Source organism: Lates calcarifer, linkage group LG2, assembly GCF_001640805.2.
Source record: "Lates calcarifer isolate ASB-BC8 linkage group LG2, TLL_Latcal_v3, whole genome shotgun sequence".
NCBI lineage: Eukaryota > Metazoa > Chordata > Actinopteri > Centropomidae > Lates > Lates calcarifer.
This window is the reverse complement of record NC_066834.1, coordinates 20160176-20185538: the sequence shown is the minus strand read 5'-3', so window position 1 is coordinate 20185538 and position 25363 is coordinate 20160176. Positions and strand designations below refer to the sequence as shown.

Below are 25363 nucleotides of genomic sequence, written 5' to 3'. Positions count from 1 at the left end.
AACCGTCCAACAAATATAGTGAATAAAAATCACAATATTCCCCTTTTGAATATATTGGCTTGAGTGTAGTGTTTCAAAACTGCATTCAGGTGTAGATATTGAGGTGTCATATATTCTCAGTGACCGTGGCCCAGATTCTGCACAGTTTACACACAGTGTTTGAAAGACTTGTTTTTATTTCATTTGAATATAAAGGAGCACCCACTGTCACCCTAGCATCTGCATTCTTTCAGAAGATCCAGGCTGAATGTTTATCAATGAGATTTTTTTTTTTTTTTTTTTTTTTTTTGCAATTTCAGACACTTTGCCTGGTGCTTCACGTGTATAGCTAAAGATACATTTAAATCACATTTCCCATCTTTAACAGGCTCAGCTACAATCACACCTGCATGGTATTTTCTCAAATCGTGATTTGTTATTCACAGGTTGTTTTTCAACCTGCAGTGGAGAAGTACAGAGGTTCTGAGAAAGCACAAGGAAAGAAGCTGCAATCTTTCAGACTGTTTTATCCCAAGTGCAGACTCTCAGGCAAATTCTAAATATGCCATTAACATTATTGTTGTTATTTATAACTTTGTAGAAGCACCAACAGGTTAAGTTTCATTTACTCTGCTTCCCTTCACCAGCTTCTCACAACTGGTTTTGGGCAGTTTCTGGTTTTGAGTGAGCTCTCAAGAGATAAAGAAGAAAAATTCTCACATTTCTTGAGCAGCTATTTGCCCAAAATTCCTTGGTTCCTTCTGACTATTTATGGCAGAACAGTCATTGCCTTTGAGTTACCAAAACTGATCACCCTTCCATTATATATTAGTAAACAGAAGAGTCCAGAGACTGCCGTTTGGTCAAGTAAATGAAAGAATTCAGTAAGTGTAGACATTAATTACGTGTGAAGCCTATTGAAGCTGCCATTTATAACTTGTGACCACAGTTCTGTGATTCTCAGGTTTTAGGATGTGACAGCTCTTGAGAAGCTCTAGCTGCATAATTTCATGGCATAGCTGCCAGTCTCAAAATAAGGCTGTGTATTTGTTCTTATAAACTTGACACTTAGCCAGTGCTGACCAAAGGAGAGGAAGCTGGTTGGAGTGGTTATTTCACTGAACATAGCTGAATCTTATGTGTCAAAATTTTTAATAATTAGGTTTCACTGCACCTACCTAGCTATAATCCCTGGAGATGAACCTGGTCCAAGATGGGGTTTTTTTTTTTTTTGGTCCTTGGAATGTGTGCTTCAAATTCCTCTCTAATCTGCAGGACTTCAGAAATACAGAAAATTAATCCTCCAGGGCTTCTGCTACCACTTCTTATTTTGTGGTTATGAATTCATAACAATCAGCAGTGCAGAAAGAGTGCCATCCAATACAATGTAAATGCAATAATAAAGTATTAAAATTTTCATACAATATTCCTGAGGTGTTTTCAAAATAAATACAAATATAAATTCTGTTTTACCACCTTTTCAGTGAAACATGCTACAACCATTGCCAGACAGGACATACCCATTTGTGTTTGTTTAAAAAAAAGAAAAACTCCATTAAACTGAAAGACAGTGAACATGGAAATTAACTGAGGGGCACATGAGTGGCACATTTAGGCTGAGCCGCGCTCCAGTTCACGAGGTCAGGACCAGACACAACATGTAATCTAAAGGAGGAAACAGGAACTGAGTCTCTGCTGCTCTGACTGGTCATAGGGTCAAAGGTCACAGATAGACTCACAGTGGTCAGCATTTTGTAAACATATTCACATAGTCAGAGAGCCCTTATCAAAACACACCAAAGAACAGGAAACCTTTCCCTCTCAAAAACAAGAGGTGTCGCACGCAACGTGCGGCAACCCCCGTGAGCTTCCAGCGGGTAAGAGGGCAAATCTACAGCACGTGCTCAGATTAGTCTTTCAGGTGATGCCCTCAAACGTGTCATGAAGTTGTATGAACTTTGTGACTGAATGTTTGTTCTGGTCATATAGTTGCCACATACATGGCGGCAGTGGTGCCTTACACTCACTGTGTAAAAGCAGACCATTCCCTCCCATAGTGCACCTAAGTGTAATGAGAAATGAGTGGATATTCTGTTATGCTGAGTGCAGAGGAATCACAAATTTACATCCAAAGGGTGAATGGTATTTGATTCCAACTTCCTGGAACACAAGCTTGGGGATGCCAATGTCACACAGGTAGACCCTGCTCCCTGTCTCAGCTAAAGGTAGCGGAAGTCCTAAAGAGAGAGTCCACTTCGCCTCAACAGTCTGATGCTGCTCACTGACTGGAGGATCGATACTGAGGACCGGAGCCCTGTTCTGGTTGGCCCAGTCAGCGGCTGATTGGTACCAGGGCTGTTCTCTCAGCAGTGAGTTCTCGTGGCAGTCCAGGCAGTTGATGAGCAGATCCACTGGGCTCGCAGGAAGGTCTGAGACACAGCATAAGGAGAAGAAAAAGAAAAAACCTAGTTGGTGGATGCAGTGTTTCAAAGTTGATAGGGCAGAATCCTAAATCATGACCAGCTTTTCTCACATTTCCTTAATGGTACAGCACATTTAGCAACATTTAAAACATCTTGCAAACACAAAGTGTTCTGAGTTACAAAGTGTGCCTCCAAAATGTCAGTTTGAGCTTTTAAGTACTAAAAGAGTTAGGATTATTTTAAATTAGGTTACTCCACTAGAGGGCAACATTTGTCTGTGCTAGCCTGCTTTTCCAACAGGATAAAATGAATTAATGCTTGCACTGGTACTCAGCCACACTTGGGTCTTTGCATCAGTATCCCTGACTAATGAGCAGACAGGGATTTAATCATCTAAATACTCTCTGTTTGCGTCTGTTACCTTTGACGCTGGACACTTGCTTGCCACTGGTTCTGCTGTAGAGGTTGACCTCACTGGTGACCGCTTCCTGCATCTTGACAAAATTAGGCAGGAAGAGGATGACCTCCACTTCGTGGTTGGCCAAGTGTCTACCACAGCTGATGCCCTGGGCTCCCTGGAGGTGGGGCCCACACAGGAGAACCACAGTGGGCCTCTGGTGGACGTTTTTTGGGGTGAGCCTGGGGACATGTGAGAGTTGACAGAGAGATTACGCCAAAAAGGGTTAACTAAAGGCAAATACTTATACAACACCTGCACCTTCAGTCAAACAAGCTGCATTAAATCCACACTGCCAGAAGCAGGAGGGGTTTATGCAGTTTTCACATCTTCATTTTTTTCTGTTTGAAATCTGTTCATTTGGATAAGCAACTGCAAACAATGTGTTATCATCTTAAAAAACCTTGATTGTCAGTGCTTTTTGTTAAAACAGTTGTAGGATAATAAAGCTGACTAACAACAAAAAAGCAAATAAGAACCAATTAAATAAACAACAAATACAAGTTTAAAAAACAAAAGGCATGACAAAAAACAGTACTTAACCTCACTATGCATTTTCTTCAGAAATTACCTGGTAGTTCAAATTCTGTAAGTTACTGTGCTTTGGTGGTCACACTGTGCGAAAGAAAATAAATTTGCAAGTCTTTTTTTGCTCATTCTGGCAAAAAGTGGTGTGCGAGGAGTGAAATTTGTGGCTGTGAGGACGAGTTGAACAGAATATTTTTAGAACAGTTTAACACCTTCTCCCACTAAGTCTGTGCTATCACCTGCTCAACAAAATGACAAAATACAGAATATCTGGGAAATTATAAGACTTATTGCTGAGAAAAGTAAATCCCCTCATCTACCAATTGGGCCACACATTTGCCAAATGGTGAGGGACTAGTTAGGTGCCAAAAAAGTGAATGGAATAAAAAATAAAAAATAACTTTTACTACAGTCAACTCATGTAATAAATAAAAAGTAAAAAAAACAAAGATATTTACATTAAACACATTTTAAATAAATAAAATATAAATAATTTTAATTCAATCATGAAGTCTAGATTTTTAGCCATCCTGCCAGAGGGTTCTTCATTGTGATTATGAGCTCTTTGGTGACAAGCTAAAGCTCATGTACTATGGTCCCCATCTTATTCAGAATCACATTTTAAAACAAGGAAGCTTGATTTAAGGATTGCGTATCTGTAGACTTTCTGACTATGAGCTGAATGACCGAGTGTGTGCTGCCTGAGTGAGAGAGTGGAACGCCATTGTAGTGTCTGTGATCCTGGTATTACAATACAAAATTAAACTTGATCTGAACGCACCGCAGTTCCAGTGTAAACTTGAGACACACAAGCATTAAAGTATTGAACTGATAAAAGGATCCGAGACAACAAACCTGTTTGTTATATGAGCCACTGCACTGTGGTTCTTTGATCTTAAAATAAGACCTCATCGCTCATAAAGGTGCAGGTAAACAATACCTAACAGGGGTGTCTTCAGTCTGTTAGGATGTTCTCGACCTACAGTGTGACCGCTCACAGTAGCGCCTTCCTAAGAAAATAAACCCTGAGGGGGGTCAAGGTTAACACCACCTAACTTATGTAGAAACATGGTAGTAAAGATGATTGCCATGGAAACTGGAAAACATTACATGGAAGCAAAAAGTTGGACAGACCAGCTCTAATGATTGTTTAACTACTCAGACAGTGATGTTTGGCACACTGCTACACATTCTTCTTATTATTACACTAATGACAGTAGCTCTACTGCACTGCACTGTACACCAGCTGACAAGTCACGTATCCCAGGAACTGATTAACTCTTCTTCTTTTACACACTTAAACCACAAGAAGGTATTCTTTCAGGCCTGACCCACCACACCAGTGTCCAGATTGATATTCCTTACCTGTTTGGTCCACCTAGCAGCGTGAGAGCCATCTGACTGGAACAAACACCTATCGTCTCAAGTCTGCGCTCAAGAGATAGGCCCCAGTGCTCTGCAGTTGCTAGCAGACGCTTATGAAACTCATAGGGCACGCTGGGAACTACCAGGCCTGAGTCTGCAAAGAGAAAACATAAGGTAAGATTGAAAGCTTGTGAATGCTATTTTATATTTTGTCATTTCTGGGGTTAATAGAACACAGAGCGTGACAGGGTGGTTTAGTGGTTAATAAATACATCATCCTACAAACATCTCCCCAGATAAAGTGTCATTAATTAAGTGAGATACAAGGCACGAAAACAGAATTTCTCTACCAGCAATTAACCCGGTCATTAACATTCCTCCATAGCTATCAAAGTCATGTCAAGCTGCGTGCCAAAGCCAGGCGACTGAACCTTGCCTTGCTTATTGGAAAATGTATTTCGCTTCTAACTTTCCCATAACATCACTGATTGTGTGATACAGCAGTAGTCATTTTGGCAAACAAATGCCACCACATACATTTTGTGTATGCATGAGTGCTACGTTTCACAATCTCTCGCTCTGAAACAGAGAAAGACAGGGAAAGAAACTCTGGAAAAAGATGAATAATATTCATACATATGTTTTTACTCTCATATTCCTGCATGTATTGTAACAGTCTGACCAGTAACAAACTCGCACACAATTTCACATCTCTAAAATAGACCTGGATTGTAATATATCTTCTTAAGCACTGTGTCATTTATCTTTATCAGTGCACCTTGAAAACAACAGCTGGAGTAGAAGTAAAACCCAGAAACCTGACCTCTGAGATAAGGACAAATGTTGGTCTACAGATAAACATGCTCCCAGGTTCTCAGGGGGTGGTAGTTATGTTCAAGTAACACAGATCCTCATGCAAGGAACCCGTTCCTCAGGGAAAAGCCCTTCCTCCACCTCATGACCTGATCTTGTTCCCATCATGGAAGACTCTCCATTTCCTCTCGTGTTTGTCACTGCTGTCTGCAGCGACAAAGGGAAGATTGGCAGCCTTTACAAAACATGACAAACATGAGGCAGCTAGAGTGAGACGCCTATTCCCTGCGGGGCCTGAGTTCACACGCACCATCACATGGTTTCTGACCAATCTCCAACCCCTAGCTCTGGGACGGGGCTGCACTGGGCTGGACCCCCCACAGTGGCTGCTGTCTCAGTCAAAACACACAGCAGGTGAGCGTGACAAAAAAGGGGACAAACATAATCTAAATATGAACACCTGCACCTGTATCCCAAAAGGTTGCCGTGAGAGACTGGGGAGGACAAAACATGGGGGAGCATGGTGGTGACCACGATAAACAATGGATTCAGTTCAGTTTCTTTGATGGAGCAGTTGTCACTACTAAAGGAAAATGTCCTCTATATAATCAACAGCCACAGTATTTCCACATTTTCACATCAGGGGCCAAATAAATGAGGAATAATCTACCCTCTCTTAAAAATAATCAGCAGCACATTTAATCTGGAAGGTTTCAGAGAGCCTGACTGATAAGGCACTTTGTAGTGTGTGTGTGTGTGTGTGTGTGTGTGTGTGTGTGTGTGTGTGTGCCGATACTAATATTGATGTTTGAGACAATAAAAATGTATTGGTCTTGGACTTGTCAGTGTTCTCTGGTAGGAAAACTATGCAAGGAAATCACAGCTTCAAAATGACATGATACACATCTTCAGTGTATAATGTACACATTTCTTTACACCTCCATGTTACCAGATGGGACAAAAAAAAGAGTACACATGAAATTAATTTTTCCTAAGACGGTTTTTTGGTAGCTCTTATCATGCTGATGTATTGCTTCCAAGTTGGGTTTCATGACATCATGACTGACAGCTGTGATTGACTCGTGATTGGGTCACATGGGAGTGTGGGCGGGACAACTACCGCATGGACTGCAGGTCCAAATGATGTCACGTGAGGACATGTTGTCAACCTTTATATAGAGTCACTGGTTTGTACAAATGTTTAGCTTCTCTATGGAGAAAGTTCTTAGCAAGTAAGATATTTATACACAACATATGGATTGGACATCTTTAATAATTTTTACATTTCTAATGATTGCCACTACCACACTACCCATGTTTTCCAAAGGTAGACTCTGCTTTGAAATGCACCTTATCTTTAGGAGCTCTCTTTCTTGTGTGTGTAAATCCCTTTGTTTTCATGTGTCCTGTCATGTCAAGTCACCTAACCTTGTCAGAATTGTTCTCTTTCGTGTATTCTCTGAATTACTGTATTACATAACTACAATTCAGCCTTTTATCACTGTACAAACTGAAGTGTGTGGAAACCTTTAAAGAGCCTGTGCTAATCTCTGGCTGTCTATTGCCTGTGGCACATTAGAAGGGTAATGAAAGTCAAGCTGGGGGAACTGCGCGGCTCAGGATCCCTTTGATAAATAAAGCTGCTGGGAGGCAGTTAAGTCCTTAATGGCCTCCCACAGATCTCTGGCCTGGTAGCTGAGAACTTGCTGGCCTCATTGGCGTGCACAAATTCACACTGACACACACACATGCACGCTAGCACACACCTGAACCTACATCACACTCACAACGAGCTGATGTACAAACACATATACACCCACGGCTTTTCACCCTGGCGTGCAACACAGAGAGGGTGACACACACATTCAGCCATGCAACATACTGTACACACACACCCTCATACACAAGATAATTACATATAAACACAGGGACTGATGCCGTGCCTGACTGAAATGCTGGCTTATCTTTAGGTTGGCCCTGCTGCCCTCCCACTATTCTTTTATTGATACCGCACAAAGCCTGCTAGTATGTTTCAGTGGGCAACAGAAATCTGGAACATGCCAATGCTCACGTGAGCGATAAGCACAGGAAAGTCAACTGCCTCTTGTCATGCAAACTGCTGCCTTGAGTGCCAAGTTCAGAGGAAGTGGGAGTTGCACTAGTATGCACTAATTGCTTTTCAACCATCCCACCAGGTGCGCCTCTTAATAACTCTCTTGCTGAAGTCGTTGCTACCAAAACTGACCCCCTTCCACACACACGCCACGTCCTCCTCCCTGACACTCTCACACACATGCAATTATTTATGCGCGCGCACACACCCACTCTCAATGTAGTGTGAAAACAAACTCAAGAGTCAACTAGCTAAACCGGGTAGCCATGAGTACGCAGCAGCACTAAAATAAACAGAGCTGGAAGCAATCCTTCAAGCATGACAGGGCAACCGATGGGACTGAAAGTAATACATGCTGGCTGGATGTGGGCCATGTGTGACTAAGACTTGCACTGGGATAGGGAGAGTGAGACGAGCCTCTTCCAGTCCTCCTCTCTGCTGCGCTGTATGAGCTCCAGAGGTAGCGAGATGGGTCACCGGTTCATTAAGGCACAGAAAAGGAGTTTAATGCCGTAACCAGTCAGACTGTTTTTTACCAAGTTGGTAATATCTTTGGTGTCAACAGCGCATTGTTGTGGCTTTCTGCACTGTGTTCTGCACAAATCACTTATCAATACACAACTTTGGTGAGCAGCCTCAAAGAGCAGCCTCTGCAGCCTTGAGTGGTAATTAATTCTGTTGGCCTCCGAGCTGTTAAGTGGTTTTCATGTACAGAAAACAAAGCCCATCAATCGCCTGACCAAAGCTTTGACTGTGTAGTCCCACTCACTCACTGACTGACTGAAACACAGCTGAACAGTGTATATTTCTCATGATTCTCGGCTTTCGAAACTACAAGTGCTGTTGCGGTAATGACCAGGCTAAACTCTATTTAGAATTCTATTCGCTGAATATTGAACACTTGTTTTAAATTACTTAGTCTTTTTAACTACTCTAGCTCTGAGCCGCTGATGATCACTCACTTAGGCACTTCTCACAGGAGATCATATACGTTCACCAAAGTTACATTAGTTAGTACAAAAACAGGCAGGGAAGGGAGTGGGAGAGACAGAGGCATCATTCTGCCTGTTACAAGTCAGTGTACCATCAAATGATTCTAAAGTTGTTATTTTAAAATAAAATTGTTGAATAATGTTGCTTTAAATTCACTTCCAATTGTCGTTGCTGGAACATACAGAGTTCTTGCAAACCGTAATATTTTATTTACTGGTGCGTAGGATCAAAAACTCTTCACTATGAAGAATCTTGCACACAGCTGATCACTTTTACTCACTAATAATGATGTTTCAGTCTTTCATTGGGTGAAGGAAGCAAAGTATTTTGCACTCTGTTGATCATTTAGTTTTGTTCATATGAATTGTAACATGAATTTTACCTAATGAAGTCAGAGGACTAAAATGTTGGAAATAAAAGATCAGTGTAACAGTGTACAGGATTTTTTGGGTCTTTCACAGGCAAGACTTTCTTTGTAATGAGTGAGGCCTCTATCAGGTAAAATTTCTATGAATTCATATGAAGGTCTAAGGAACAAAATGGCAAAACTTTGGCTTAAAATATATATTTTCCCCATGTGTACTTTGTCCTTAAACTGACCTTTACCTTCTCTTTACCTGACAGCATGCAGTTTAAAGAGAAAATCATAACACACAGAGGTTCAAATATATCCCAAGGTCACTGAAGCAGATCAGTTGACCTATTTCATAATGACACAAATTTTCAAGTTTGCTTCCTGCTTTCTCCAAAGCGATACAGCCTAAATAAATAAAAAGAAAACTTGGAAAACCAGCTGACAGTTGGCTTGGTTGCAATTTGTGTTGCGGCCTGGCTTGTTTGCACTGAAGAGGTTTCACTGCACAGCTGGAGTCAATCACAGCACAGGAAAGCAAGACAATAGCAGAACTAAACTCACACAGACTGCAACCTTTACAATAAACAATGCTCTATAGAAACATGGCCTGTCAAACCTTCATGCCACTGCGTTATGGCAACCCTAACATACAGCTGGGCACTTTGTTTTTCTTTCTCTATTCTTGTATTGTTGCTTTATCTGTTTACTGGCAAAGATTCCAGGTCAAGAGCACTGCGGTTTGTTCCTGCTTCAGAGGTGCTGTTTATGTAAGGCTGTACGGCGGCATGCTAATTACAGAGTGCAGAGGATGGGGATTATGATGACAGCCCTGGGAAGCAGATCTGCCTGCACGGTAAGAAAAGGAGGCTCTGCTTGGCAGCTGTCTGCTGATTGGTAGACAGCTGCCCCTGCTGAGCTGCACTGTGTCACCACAATCAGATAGACAGTCTAGGATGTAAATCCTAGAAATACTATTAGTACTACAACCTGCCCATCATCTACTGTACACAGCTTAAGGAATAAAAAGCTGAGATTCTCATCTACCATCATCCTTGTCCCAGCAATCCTAGTCCTACTATTGTTCAGGTCAGGAGAGATGCTGCTTATAGAAGAATTTGGCGCTTATGCTTAGGAGAGGCCTGGAGGGAAATTTACCAGCATAATGATTTTCTTTTGTCACTGTCAGTTCTGACAACCAAGAAAGAAAAAAAAAATCTAATGCACCATATTTACATGTCCTTTTGTTCATCATTCCACCTTATTTTGCAGTCAACATAAAAAACAAATGGGGGGGGGCACCCCGATGGCCAAATGGTTAGGGCGCATACCACATGGGCCTCCATGCCCTGAGCAGGCGGTCCCCAGCTCGACCCCTGATCTGGTCGGACCCTTACTGCATGTCCCCTATTCTCCCTCTCCCCATTTCCTGTCTCTCTCTTCTGTCCTATCAATAAAGGCTAAAAAAGATTTAAAAAATTTTTTAAAAAAAACTAAAAACAAATGGTCTGTACCAAAGACATGACTTAGGAGCGTATCTAAACCAGTCATGAGAAGGGCTTTTTTTTATTATTATTGAGCATCACAATGGGACAGTTTTGTCCTATATGATCCCACATCTGCTGTGCAAACTACACTATCTCATGAACAGAGAAAGGTGGAATTTGATCGCTCTGTTCTAGTATAACGCCTACACCATACCACCTGGCCCCCAATTCCACCCACCCTCCACCTTCGCACTGCTCCAGTTCCTACAGAGTGAATTGATACAAAGACTGAGCTGTTTCTCACACACCTTGGACTCAATGGTCTGTGATAGCGTGCCATTTACTTATCTTGTGTTTCTATTAATCAGTTATATAACACTCCTAAAGTGAGCTGAGGTGTGAGAAAGGACAGCTTCATCATCTCTGTGAGCCTATAGCAGGGAGGTGTGGGGGGGGGGTCAAAAGTCACCTTTGTGCATCCCTTATGCAACCAAGGGTATATACTGCAAGGCAGTCTGTCCCATAGTGACCTCTCTGTGGCCAATGGGAGAAATAGGCGTTTGTGTCCACTGTGAGCCCCCTCTTTTTACTGCATGTTGTTTTTCTCATTGTGTTGAATAGAAAGAGACACTGCAGCACATCCCTCCCAGTGCTGAGAGCCCCTTAGCCTCAGAATCAAGTGTAAAAAAAAATAAATTAAAAAAAGTTTTAAATACTTCAGCTTTTGGCAAGAGCTGTAACAGTGCTGTTAGATAAACAGATGGTCCTCCTGGTCAAAGTTGAAACACAGTGGGAAAAAAAACTACTGTCCAAAGCAAACACTGTGCTCACAACACTGAGATGATAAAACATCCCAAAGAGGGACTTCACATTACACCAAAACAAAAGACACAATGTTAGCTATCCCGTATGAAATTAAATTATAGTGAGTGCATGCAACCATCTTGGAATGTGTGGGAGAAGCTAGCAAGGGCAGGTGTGTCATTAGGGGAAGTGGTGCCATAGTACCTTAGGACCCACTGTAAACAACAGCTTAAATACTCTTTTCTTTCCTCATACAAAACCTCATATGATAAGGTACTGTCTGCATGCATCTTGTTATTTCACACTAGCATTAAGACTGATGTGCTTCATGTCAAATCTGTTCTGACACCAATAGCAACAGGTTGTTTTTTCACAAAGGAATAAACTTTATATAATTTCAAATATTAGAGAAATGAAAACTGAGAACAAACAGTTTTCCCTGTGTTCTACATAATTCAGTACATTTTGGTTTGAGAATGTTCTATAGGACAAGCAATTTTCTGAAGCACCCGGGCTCAGTAGATTTTTGTAAATGTTACTAAAACAGGAATAAATACTGCATTTGTTGGGGAAGAAAAATCCAAATTATCACTGCAGTTATCCTTCAGGGAAGTCACCTTTGGCCCTGGGAAACCACAGCTGATATTTGTCACTATTTCCTGAAACTGTATAACAGACCACAGTAGCACTCCTATTCTCCTATGGTCATGTCTGGATCAGCTAGAGAACTGTCATCCATGGGGATTATACTAAAGTCTGCCTGTGTGTTTTAGTTGACAGCACAATATCAAAGACTTCAATATAGCAATGGGAGGATGGGAGGCTAGCTACATAAATTAAATCACGTGTAAATGTGTATGTGTGTGTGTGTGTGTGTGTGTGTGTGTGTTTGTTCATGCTCACCAGTACAGTACTCTTTACCCCCATGCTGGGGCACTGTTATCTGTCGGTATGTGACCGGCTTCGCCTCCAGAATATTCTCATCATGGCGGTAGGACAGCGGCTTCTGTTCAGCCTGCGTGCTGTGATGCTGTGCCCGCCTGCTGTGGCTACTGGTCCCATCAATCTGAGAGAAGACGGCGGCTTTGTCAAACAGAGCCAAGTTTCCCTCAAAGTCAAAGTCAGTGTCCAGGTCCTCATCAGTGCCGTCTCCAAAGCACTCGTCATCCTTTGACTTTGTCATCCCTCCAGCACCTCCATTCCTCACACTGTTTTTCTTTGGTGTGGCTTGTGTCATCCCTCTACTGTTAGAGGAACCTGTAGGGGCTGAAGAAAAAAAAAACACTAAATATACATTAAAATATAAGCAAAACAACTTTTGCACATAAGGCACACACTTATCATGCACACATCCTAATTTTCACCTCGGTAATTGCTCACGTAAAACAGGATGTTCCTCAGGACAATGGAGGAAGAGATTTAGTCTGAATATTAATGAGACAACTGCTTGGATATCTCATTGCAAAACTGTTTGTGATTTGTAAAGGATTAAATGAAAAAAGAAACATAATCATAATCTGGACCGACATATTTTACCATATCATATATTTTAATTGAGAAAAACAAATCAAAAAAAGAAAACAACAATCATGGAATCATTAATCATCATCCTATTTTATTAGGAGATATTTTGGCATAGAAGGAGAAGTTATACTTGCTAATATATTTAGTCCTGCATACAACTACACTCAAGTGTCTTATAAATCAGTTATTAAATGTTTGTATACTGTTAATGAATACTAAAAATGGGGACTTCAAATAAAGTGTCACCCCAAATTTTAGTACAAGATGTGCTTGTGAGAAACACTGATAACAGACAAAGAGTAGCATTTTGGTTGAGCAATAATATAATTTATAAAACGTACTTGACGGTGAAAAGCAGTGAAAGGAGTTTTTTTTACTCCAAAAAGTACAGTATAGTAGAGTATAGGAATCATAATCATATAGTGGAACTAAATGAATAAAATACAACTTCAGCATGGTATGTATCTATTTTGGCTGTTGTCTCAAGCCCTCAAACCCAAAATGCATAGATTACATTTAGATTACATTCAGATTCAGATCCGTTCACATCCTAATCACCCTTGAAAGGAGCTGTGAGCTGTCATACTATACATCATCGTGTTGTAAATGGTGTAATCCATACACAATAAGTTCCTGCGCTCAGCAGTTTCGAATTCTGACTAGATGCTCATAACTCGTTTTATCTTGTGTAACTCTGACTGGCAACTCCTCTTATCCTCTCACGGTTAGTTACTATAACCCGCTGAGAACAAAACACAGCTGACACACAAAACATACAATGGCTGACTGAGCGGCGTTCAATAAAGTTTACATACATGTAGGCACAAACAAAAAATAAAATGAACCGAGAACAAAAAAAAAAGAAAAACCGGAAAAACCTGGCCTTCAACCCCAATCATCCTGAGCTCTCACGCTAACCAGGAGACAGAGAGGCACAGTCGCACGCTACTGTCACTGTGACAGCTAAGGTGCTTTGGACTCTCTCACGCAAGACACTGGGAGGCTCAGTCACAGTACACTGGCGTTGATACAAAACCACTTACTAACTATGAGCCAATTTGAGACCTGCCTCAATATCACAATACAGCCTTACAACCACCGCTGAGGGACAGACAGGAGCGAGTTTTTTCTCCTTTTGTCGCCTCATTCAGCAGCGGGTTGCAGTATCGACACGCAACCAGTGTTTCCATCACTGCTCATTATGTTATAGAAATGTATCCAATTTCCCTCCAACAGACAAGTGCACTATTAAACATTTTGTATGAACATACCGATATTAACTAATTATAACTGGGAATAAAACATTGTAGAATCTGGTCCAACATATCAGGGAGAAAGGTGGTGGGTTAGTGTGTTCAACTGTGTGAACAGGGATAAAACACAGCAAAGGCAACAATGTCTTTATTTACAAGGAAGTGTTTTGTCATGCTATGAATCAAAAATCTGAATGAACTGGGCAGAGCTCCAAGTCAAACAGGCTAATGAATAACAAGTAGCGAGACAGTGAACTTCAGTGATTCCAGTTTAGACAAACTTACCACCACAAATTAGTACAAGAACACAGGCCAGGAATATATCAAACTGGTATACAGGTTATGGTAAAACTGTACCACAAAAACACAGTGTGAATGCATTTGTTGGCTGCGCATTCATGTCGACAACCTCCCGATCTACCACATCCCAAAGATGTGGTGACTGGGTGTAGGCCACTGAAGTACACTGAACTTATTGTCATGTTCATGAAACCAGTTTGAAACAACTACTGCTTCGTAACATGGTGCATTATCATGCTGGAGGTAGCTATTAGAAGATGGTTAAATTGTGTCCATGAAGGGATGCACATGTTCAGCAACAATACTCTGATGGGCTGTGGTATTATATTCTCCTCACCATTACATCACCACCACCACCATCAGCCTGGACGGTTGACATAGTGTGGCTTGGGTCCATGTAGTCCATGTCCATGTTACGGTAGCCTCTCTGTTAGTTTGAACCAGCAGGTCCATTCTCAACATGGCGTTTCTGTCTGAAGCACCTGACCTGTAGCTGCATGATTTTATGCACTGCACTGCTGCCTGGATGATTGCATGAGTAATCATGTGTACTGGTGTTCTTAACAAAACGTTCACTGACTGTATAAAGGTTAAAATTTCTGAAATAGGGGTTTATGGGGAAAAACACTAGGCTGCACATAAATGGCTCAATATACAGCCGTATCATGCTGGTTATGGGAACAGTTTTCATAAGAGCAGAGTCTGGAGCTCCCCTTCCAAAATGCCCTTTTAATGAGATCTGTTTAGGTCTAATGGAATGCTTGTGGAGGCCACTGCATCTTTCACAAAAGCAGTCCTTTTCTTAATTCTCATCCTACTCTCCCAGAAAGATCAGCGGCAGATATTCAGAAACCATTTCTTGTATAAGCAACGGGCCACCCTGCTTTCCCTTCTTCGTGGCCGGGGGCTTCTTGGGAGCATGGCATTGCGTGTGAAAGGACCTGCCCTGCCCAAGCCACTCGGCACTTTGGCCCCATGCAATTTGGGCATTAGCTCCCTGGCCACCAGCCTGAGAGCTGGAGATTAAAATAAAAACTCGAAAGGTAAACATTGCTTCCACAATTGATATCGCTTTGGCCTTCCGAGCACACTGGGACAACATGGCTTCCTGTCGGGGGGGTGGGGGTGGTTTCCTGTGCAGAGCAGGAGCGAGGGAGGGAGAGGAGATGGGGAGAGAGAGAGGACAGGAGGGCACTGAAACCAGGCTTTGCATAACCTTCTCTTTAGGAGCAGACACAGAGAGGGAGGGGGAATGTTTATTGATCTTAGTCACACACATATTGTAAAGAGGAACTTTGGTACAAGCCTTTAGCACGCTATGGGAATCTCAGGGGGGGAGTCATAGCAAGACAGCAGTTGGTCCCATGCTCAAGCTTCTTAATAGGAACTAGTGACACGCAGGAAGAAGGAACAACAGAGGTGGTCAACAAACCACGAATCTTGCTCACACACACACACACAAAAAAATTCTGACTTCAATATGAACATATTTCTTTTCATTACTGGCTTTTTTTCTTGTTTAAAAAAAAGAGAGAGTGGTTTCCTATTGTGCAAGATTCACCTTCCATGCACAGGAAAAAGCGCAGAGGCAGAGGTCATTTTTACAACTATGCTGAAGAATATTACACAGTGTCCATTAGCCAATTCTATCGACCTCTGACTTCTCAATTGTTTGGTGATCCTGAGTGTGAAAGTGAACTGACTTTAACTGATTCCGGCAGAGGCCACAGAGCTGTCCAAGCAGACTTCCTGCTGACTGGATGTTGACTACAGGAAATGCTGTTTTTAACCCTTATCTAATCAGGAAGGTTGAGTAACACATTCTCATTTTTACAGCTACACGTACAACTCGAGACAGGAGAATGCAGATGTGCTTTTTGGTATCAACGTGTCAAAATGACCTCTGTGACATCCACAGATCATCACTGCATGACTGGGACGTGTGATGATTTATCATATTTTGCAGTTATTTGCCATTATATTTTTACTAAGCCACATTTCTGATCGAGGGTGTTAACTTCAATTAACAAATTGCTAAAATGATCTTCAAAGATAACCTAAAAGTAAATAAAAGTAAAACTCAATAAAATCACAGGTTGTCAGGTACCTACCAGCATGCACACACAGTCAAAAAGCCAATCTGTGAAGGGGCAGAGCTACAAAATATAAAACCACTACATGATAGAGAATATTAACTTTGAAATAACTAAGTTACAGTTACAGAGACAGCTACAGCTGACTAAAATGACCCTTGCACTCTGCCAAAGAGGAACACTGGTCACAAGCTGAACCTCATCACTAATGACTGTAAAACACCAGACAAGACATCAGCACTACAAAACATGGCATCACAAATTTCCATTATTATTCAAACAATAATATAAGTTTCACAATTGCAGAATGTTGGGACTGTCCTGTACTGCTTTACATTGTTGAGTGTTCCTGTCACTTTGTCTGTCTTAAGACTATGAGAACAGTTGGTCCACAACATTAGACAAAAACTGAATCACATTATATTAATTACATAATTCTTTTTCGCAAAAGCGGAGCACACAAACTGACACACATTCAACCCTGGTCTTGAAGCTATGTTCAGTAACACACAATGACCCATTCAGAACAGCTGTAGACAAACTGCACTGGTCTGAATTTGTTACACTTCTCAGAGTATTTAAGAAATGTTGTCTGTCTGTCTCCTGAAAGAATCTCTATGAACATCCATGCGCTGTAATTTTTTTTAGTCAATCCCACACTTCTCATCCTTGTACTACTGCACAAAATCTGTGGCTAAAAATACTTCCCTACAAATACACTATTTACACCTGTTTAAGAAATATTTGCTAAAACCTACAATGTCGAGCTGTTTAAGGAAATTACTTTGCCTTTTTGAAAATGAAAAGTATTATTATTGTTATTATTATTATCATTGATGTGTCCCGTTCTTAAAGATTTACATTTTCAGTACGAACTAATGGGCCACACACACTGGCTTTTTCATGGTATTTGCTGAAAATAACAAAAACATACAACACACAAAATATTAGCAGCCTTTTTCATTAAAGAAATGTCTTAGCGCTTGAAACATTGCTCTTTTAATGGCACTGGAGTGTTGTGAATTGGAACACATGCAGTATGTGACAACTTATTTAGAACTTGATCCTTTTAATTGTTGGTTGGAAAACATGACACGTTTTGTACAATCAAAGTTGCGTGACTTTGTATTTTTCGCCCATCTTCAGTGACAACTTTCTGGGGATTAAAAAAGGAGTTGGGTAATATGTGACACTGCTGTGTGTCACATTTCCTTAAGTGGATGAACAATATCTATTTTCTGCTCTTAAACAGAGGAGCACTGTATGGCCATTTCTGTGGTAAATTCCTGTCATGTAGTACATGACTCCCAATATGAACTCTGCAACAACAGTCTTGTTCAGTGATATGAGACAAGGAAATGCAGCTTCACAATGATTAAGCATGAGCCTCAAATAAACTGGGCTTTCCTAACTTATGAAAACCTACGTCAAACTGTCTTAATATTTAGGAACATTTATGAAATGTCATGTCAATCTTCTAGTATTTCACTGCACAATCATGTTGTGTTCAGTTGTTGTTGTAGCTTGATTAGCATTTGCACTGTTGAGTGTAAAGGTCTCAGGCTTCAGTACAAAACCTGATTCTGTTATCTGCTGCAGATGCTATGAGCAAATTTAACTCATACTTGGAGAGCACAGTTTAGTCGTGAGCCATGTTGCTATATCCAGCTATTGCTTTGTGTATTCCTTAGCCTAAACCAAAGGGACTATAATTCAGTGTGTGATCTTTCACTTGAGCCCAATTAATGACAATAAATAAAGCAACATTCTACAACATCTCTTAGAATTAGGCACTATGAAACTCTAAAAACATTGCTTACATTTTTCACTATAGTCTCTACCACAGAACACAAACACTGGGGTGGATAAACCCAAAGTCTCCCATCTACCTACCTCTGCGTAGGATGGTGATTGGAGCTGTGCTGGAATGAGAGCTGCTGCTTGTTACAGGAGGGTGAGTGGTTCTGTTATTCTGGCCATGGCGTCCTGCAGATGTGAAGCTGGGTTCTTTTGCAGCTCCCTGACCAGAAGTGGGTTTGTTGACTGTATTCTGGATATCTAGGAACTTCAGCTCCTTGATATCCATAGCACTGGAGGACAAACAAATTAATGAAATTACTTGAAGCTCAAAGTGGACGGACTACAGAATAGTCATTTCTTCTGAAATGATTCCTACAAATCTTTTTTCTTATTTTCAATTCAACAGGTAACTTTTTTCCAAGATTTAGACTCTCTCTGCTCAACACTTAAAACAAGTAAGGATTCCATTCCCATGGGAATGGACTATATCTAACAAAGATTATTTTTTTCCACAACAACCTAAATGGGAATAATAGAACTGTCAGTAATACCATTTCTGTTCAGTTTGTGACACAAGTACATCCTCTTTATATAGTCAAGAATTTTCTAGCAATTCTTCCTGAGCTCCTCTCCTAAAACTGGTCATAACCAGGGAGCACTCACAGTGAGTACCTCCATCATGACTGCACAGTCCTCTAAATTTGTTATTTTAACATACAGAAAATAGTTAGAATAATTTCAATCTGCATTTGGAGTCTGATCTGTATTTACCATACTCTGTCATTCTAATAAGAGCAGGAGATCATCAGAAAATATCAAAATGTTCAAAAGGCCTGTTTCTCGTTAAAAATAATGTAGCTTTGAAAACTTTTGGGATGCACACCTGCAAGCAACTTCCCACCTATTGTCACTGAGGTGATCATCACAAATCTTAGGGCTTTTTATGACTACTAGTGGGACCTTACATTTTGCATAAGAAGATTCTTTTTTTTAAAATGGTGAAAGCAGATTGTTGGATGGGGAAACCTGGTGGCATCTCTCTCTCCATTCTTACCTGAATGTGACCTCAGGAACAGGACACTTGACCCCATTGTGATAGGGCTGCCTCAGTGAGATGGTCTGGCTGGCATGATCAACAGAGGACACCTCTCCTTGATAGACTCCCAATGTCAGCCCACAGTTTATAGATACAACGCTGCCCAACCAGTCTGTGGCCATTCTGCTCACTGTGATCCTGTGGTTCACAAACACAAACAAGAGACCTGACATTCAGCCATCCTGCTACAGAGCATTAAACCAAACTAGATGTCGCTAAGCTGATGGGCAAACACCTTACCTAGTGCACTTTAACTGAACACATTTTACAAATGAATGGTTTTCTGGTATACTCGGTCAATTAACGTTACACAGATCGTTATTTTGATTACATGGGTTCCCTGCAGTGTAGTTCATGAGATAACGTTACTTTCAAAGGCGCGGAGAAGACATAGCTATTCATAAAACAAGTTAAAGATTAAATTTAATAGTATAACTAACGGTTGTTGGTGCTCTGGGTGGTCGGCGTATTAAAAACTCGACCGTTCAATTTAAAGGTTTTCATTCATCGTTGTTATTAGGTTCTGAGCTTTTGTGGACATATTAGCTATGGCTATCATTTAAAAGGGTTTCGCGTGTTACACGAACCTGTCTGAGGTAGAGTCGAGTATTAAAAACTTGGAGGGGAAATAAGTTTAATATAACATCCATTTGAGGGCAGTGTTCCAGAAATCTAAGGAAAATCACAACATAAAGCTACACAACCAGTAAACTAAGTTGGCTAGCTTTACAGCTAACATTAGCTTCGCTTCTGTCCGCCCTCTTTGCTTTTATCTTAGCGGACTGCTACAAACTTGTGAAGGTAGCTTACTATTTTTGAACACGAAACCTGCACATATTCTGTCCATAACGGATAGATATACCTTGTCGATAAATCTGCAGCGAAGTGTCAGAGAAAGCCAAAGCTCCAGTTGTTTTGGGCCGTTTTCCGGGGTAGACGCGTGACGTCACTTCCCGCTTCTCCCACGTGGGTTTGTTGTGATTTTTTTTCTCTCTCTCCTAAGTTTACATCAGTTCGTGTAAAGAGCTCAAGCTCAGTAATGTGACATATTCTGACTTGGATCCACCTTTTTGTACATCAGTGACTGTATTTTCCTTATGTGATGGTCATCAGTGTATTAAGCTGTGTTATTTTTCTTTCACATCAAGCAGGAAATAGGAACAAGATGATCTTTAAAACATTTATTTTATTTGTGTGGCTGATGAAAGAATGCCCCAATCACATGCCCTTACATGTTATACAATCATTGATACATTAGAAATAGAAATACAAAACTGTATAGCTTACTAATATATTCCAAAAATCACTGGAACTCTTTTGGTGTCCTTGTAAATCATATAGATGCACAGCAAAACCTCAAATATATACAAATGCTAGGCACATAAAAATTACTTTATAAAATAAAAAGAACTTGATATACACACAAAATCACATTTTGGGATAAAAATATATCTTCAGTGTCTTACATCCACATCATAATGGAATAACATGTTAGCTTACAAGTAAAAACTGTATCATATGGTAATGTCTGTTCTGTGTCACAGAAAAAAAATAGGTTGCAATAGCCAACATAGCAATACCTATTCAGTAAAACATACAGTTGGTCCCAAAGTTAAATAAGGCATCTTAGTTTCTGGGTGTTTTACAACTTCTGAATGGGAGCAGTTTAGATTACTGGACAACATTACAGGAGAACCAAGTGTCTCCTTATACTTCACAGAGAAGCAACAACCATGTGCAGGAATATCTCTTAGAGAACCCAAAACATGACAGAGAAATGTTCATACAAACCTATCTCAAACATCTCTGACAATCTGCAACAAGCAAATTTCAGTTATTTGCTTCAATGCCATTAGCTCTGTAGATCAATTTCAGCATCCAGTGCCTTACATTCTGAGAAAGATGCTTCTTCCACTGGCTCCTAACCTGACTGTGACCCTTACAGTGCTAAATTCAACTATCTCTTGAGTCATACATTGTACATTGTTAGTAACTTCACTGCTCATCCCTTGCTCGCATCGTGGCTCTCAGGTGGCAGCGTTTGTGCTTCATTGTTAGGCCATATTCAGGTGTCATGTCCAGCGGCTCTCCAGGCATCTTATGGAAGTGCAGCTTCTGGATAATGATTGCCAAGAAGAGGAAGACTTCATTTCGTGCAATGACCTCGCCGATACAGCGCCGCTTTCCCATGCCAAAAGCCATCACCTTCTCCCCTTCCAGCTTGTTGAGCTCAGTGCCATCAGGGCTCAGGAAGCGGTCTGGGTTAAAGGAAGATGGATCTTTCCACAGCTCACTGTGAAGTGCAGAGAATGAAAAAATAAGATAGGCTGTATAAATACCCAAGAAAAGCATGATAAATTAGAGGTTTAATCTCTTGAGTCAGCTAAAACAGTTTGGGCGTGGGAAGTGAATGAAGGCTGCTATGTGTCATCCTTTACAACTGCTAATGGGGTGTCCTTGAGCAAGGCATGTAACCTTCAGCAGAACTCTCCCTGCTGATTGTATTGGGCAGTTCAAAAGTGTAAATGTTAAGTCAGCAAACTTCATCCATTTGGATATATTTTTTTTTTTTTATGTAACAAAAATAACTTACGGATCATGGTTGATCTGCCACTGATTGATGAAGACACACGTGTCTTTGGGAATGAAGTAGCCATTCAGTGATGTGTCTTTTGAAGAGCTAAAAAAGAAGAACAAAGTGTCCATTTATTGTGTACTTACAGATTTATATCACATGCATTTTCATGCTAGTGACAACCCTGTCTTTGTGTCTGTGAGCACCTGTGGTACTCTCAGGCCTCTAAAAGAGATGAACCTCACCAGTGTGGGATGGTGAAGGGCAGGAATGAAGAGTGGCGCAAGATCTCCAGAATGAAGGCCTCCAGGAAAGGTAAGTTGGATCTATCAGAGAGGAGAGGAGTGCGGTCCAGACCGACTTTGTCCTCTGAGAAGAAAAAGAGTCCTTTGAATATTAGTTCAGGATAAGGATAGAGGCAACACTTTCATTCAGCTCTGAGAGAAGTGAAAATATGAGTTCCTGCACAACTCAGTCAAAGCAAGAATAATGTCCAGTGCTCATGAAAACTTTGCATTCATCAGACCTCTACTTTCCTGTAGGATAAATGTTATGTCCAAGGAACTAACTTGTACTTACTCAGTTCTTGATAAAGCCTTTCCTGCATCTCTGGGTAAGCCACCAAGTACATCACTGACCACGACAAGGCAGTGGAGATGGTGTCAAAACCTAGGTAGAGAAACATAACCTCTGTTAGAATGTTTTTTATTTATTTAGTCAGAGGTCAGGTATGATCAGATAATTCAACATATAGACCTACCAGCTCCAAACAGGTCATTGACAATTCCTACAATCTGCTCATCTGACATCTGGACATTGGAGTTCTCATCCAGCTTTCTGTCTTCACAGTGATCAATGAGGGAGTCGGTGATGTCACGGATGTTGTCCTGAAAAATGATCAGATAATCTCAGTAAAGCTGAAATACACAGCGACTGAAGTTATACATGTTCCAGAAAGGGGAAGCAATGTCTCTCAACAAGAATGAACTAAATAAGGCTTCATGAATGATATAGCATGTGGTGTACCTTGTCATAGGTGGCGTAGTGCTCGCTGACGATCTTTTGCACAAACGTGGTGAAGCGGTTATTGATGTCCACAAACTTCTTCATTGTTGTGCTGGGCAGGTATTGAAGAACAGGGATGAAGTCTGCAGGGTTCCCACTGCCCACCACCTGGCCAAACTCATCACTGAGGTTCACAAGGCTGAGCAGCTCCTGGTCATTGTGGTCATAGCGTCGCCCAAAGCACATCCCACAGATCACATTGGCCACGGAGACAACGATGTAGCGGAATGGGTCAAAGCTGCCGTCAACCTTCATGACGGTGTTGAGCTGTTTGATCAGACACTCTCCCTCTTTGCAGATGTGTTCTTCCAGAACGCAGGAGTACTCTGGGGTTGTGCCCTCTAAGGTGGAGAAGGACCGCAGGGCACTGTAGGCCAGCTTTCTGCGGGCACGCCAGACACCAGCCTTGTCGGTGCTGAAGGCCAGACTCTTGCCATTGTTGATGAAGCGGAAGCTGTACAGGTCAGGTCTGCCTGCAAACTCATCCCCCTGTTTGATAAGAGCCTGTCGAACAGTTTCGTTGCCACTCAGCACAACCACGGGACGCATGCCAATCTGGATCTGGAAGACATCACCGTATCTCTTGCTCATGGCAGTGAGACTCAGGTAAGGTCTGCTGCCCATTTCCAGCACATTCCCAATTATAGGCAAAGGCTTTGGGCCCGGGAGCCGACGAAGCCCCTCAGGAATATCAGTGTGGAAATACTTGAGAAGCAGGTAGACCAGACACACTGTTGTCATGGCCACCAAACTCTCAGATACCGACAGTGATCCAATGAATGGCAGTATCATTAGCACCATAATGACAACTCTTTTTTCTGGCTTCAACACAACCTGGAAATTAAAAAGGAGGGGCATTAGAGTAGTGAAGAAAAGGAGCAGAGGAGGTGTTGTGCAACATGTTGACTACATGCAGCATACAGTTTAAAGCAATTTAGGACTATCATAAGGCATGTGCTTGTTATTAAATTGATTCCATATGCGTACATGCTGCATAAAGAAACTTTTTGACAGGTGATAATCTATGCAAAGTGGAAGGCTATATAAAGTCTATTTCCACCATACAATGCCTCATAGAAAACCCATGAATAAAACACAATCATTTGAAAGAATAGGTATATTTAAAGTTGCAGCTCATACTTATACAAGTTACTCTTGCAAAATAATTTCCACTCAGCACTTTGCTCTTGTCTCTGACATTGCCTGCTCAGTTATAAACCAGTCTGTCGTCATATGCATATATTAAGCTTACCTTAGTGAAACGGTCAAAGAAGAACAATGCTCTGATCCCAGAGGCACGTTTCAAAATGGTAAAATATATTGATCAGTCGAGCTATTGTCCGAGTTTACTCTCTTAGTGTCCCCAAAACAGAGAATGGACTCCTGCTTTATAGTGCGCTCCACAGCTTCATTGGCTGCTGTACATGACGTAATCTCTCTCTCTCTCCCTCCCTCCCTCTCTCTCTCTCTGTCTGTCTGTCTGTCATGAATGAAGTTAAACACAGAGAAAAGGTGTGGGTGTATGTGTGGTGTAGTGTGTGCGTGCGTATCCGAGAAACTACAAATACTTCTATGTATATATATATATATATATATATATACATAGAAGTATTTGTAGTTTCTCGGATATATATATATGTATATATATATATATATTGATCACGCACAATTTGAAGCCTACAGAACTTGATAGCCTCGCGGATTATGTTTTATGTTTTATGGATAGATAAGACATTATTGCCATCATAAGCGGTTATAAAACGGTTTGCAATCTGCAAAGTATTCAGTTTAATACATCCTACTGTTCTGCAGGATTTGCAGATGCAGTCTTGCGTCTGGTTTCTGTGTATATGTTGAATTTGGGCTGCAATATAAAATGTATTCTATGCTATTATTTTAATTATAAATGCACTGACTGTTAAAAACATCTGCGCTTTGACCTTATCTGTTGTGTTTGCTGATGCAGGATCCTCATTCATCTAACTTTCCTCTGATCAAGTAATCAAATCCACTTGCTTTATCAATATCTTATGTGTTGAAAATTATTTTCCCAAATCTTACTCAGGACCAGAACTTTATTGATCAGTCTGCTGATGATGAGTCAATTCAGTGAATTCCCGGTGATCATACAATGTTATCAATCCTTTGACGAGATGATAATGTGATTTCAAACGGAGAGAACAGAGAGGAGAGAGATAGTTTAAGTAGCTATAAAAACACACCATCTTTAATTCTCTATGAACAGTGTCTCTGACTTACAAAGTCAGTCCTGTTTGCCTACAGCAATATAAATCAAGGATTGGTGTGAGAACAGGAGTTTGTGACAACTGCCACAGCAGCCAC

The 25363-nt window shown here is 41.0% G+C and overlaps 2 protein-coding genes across 2 annotated transcripts; both read right to left on the bottom strand.

Annotated features, from left to right (window-relative positions):
* Positions 1–156: 156 nt before the first annotated feature.
* LOC108897740 (enhancer of mRNA-decapping protein 3) lies at positions 157–20336 on the bottom strand. The gene is made up of 7 exons (XM_018697500.2): positions 20243–20336; positions 19339–19518; positions 18378–18574; positions 12218–12580; positions 4753–4906; positions 2824–3041; positions 157–2408 (listed from the first exon to the last, which is right to left on the bottom strand). The coding sequence occupies exons 2-7, from the start codon at positions 19500–19502 to the stop codon at positions 2074–2076; spliced, it is 1431 nt and encodes a 476-aa protein (XP_018553016.1). The 5' UTR covers positions 19503–19518; positions 20243–20336; the 3' UTR covers positions 157–2073.
* A 210-nt stretch (positions 20337–20546) lies between these two features.
* On the bottom strand, positions 20547–24420 carry LOC108897725 (cytochrome P450 1A1). The gene is made up of 7 exons (XM_018697479.2): positions 24273–24420; positions 22982–23854; positions 22716–22842; positions 22535–22624; positions 22201–22324; positions 21974–22060; positions 20547–21673 (listed from the first exon to the last, which is right to left on the bottom strand). Exons 2-7 carry the CDS (start codon positions 23819–23821, stop codon positions 21376–21378), a joined length of 1566 nt encoding a protein of 521 aa, XP_018552995.1. The 5' UTR covers positions 23822–23854; positions 24273–24420; the 3' UTR covers positions 20547–21375.
* Between the last annotated feature and the right edge of the window lie 943 nt (positions 24421–25363).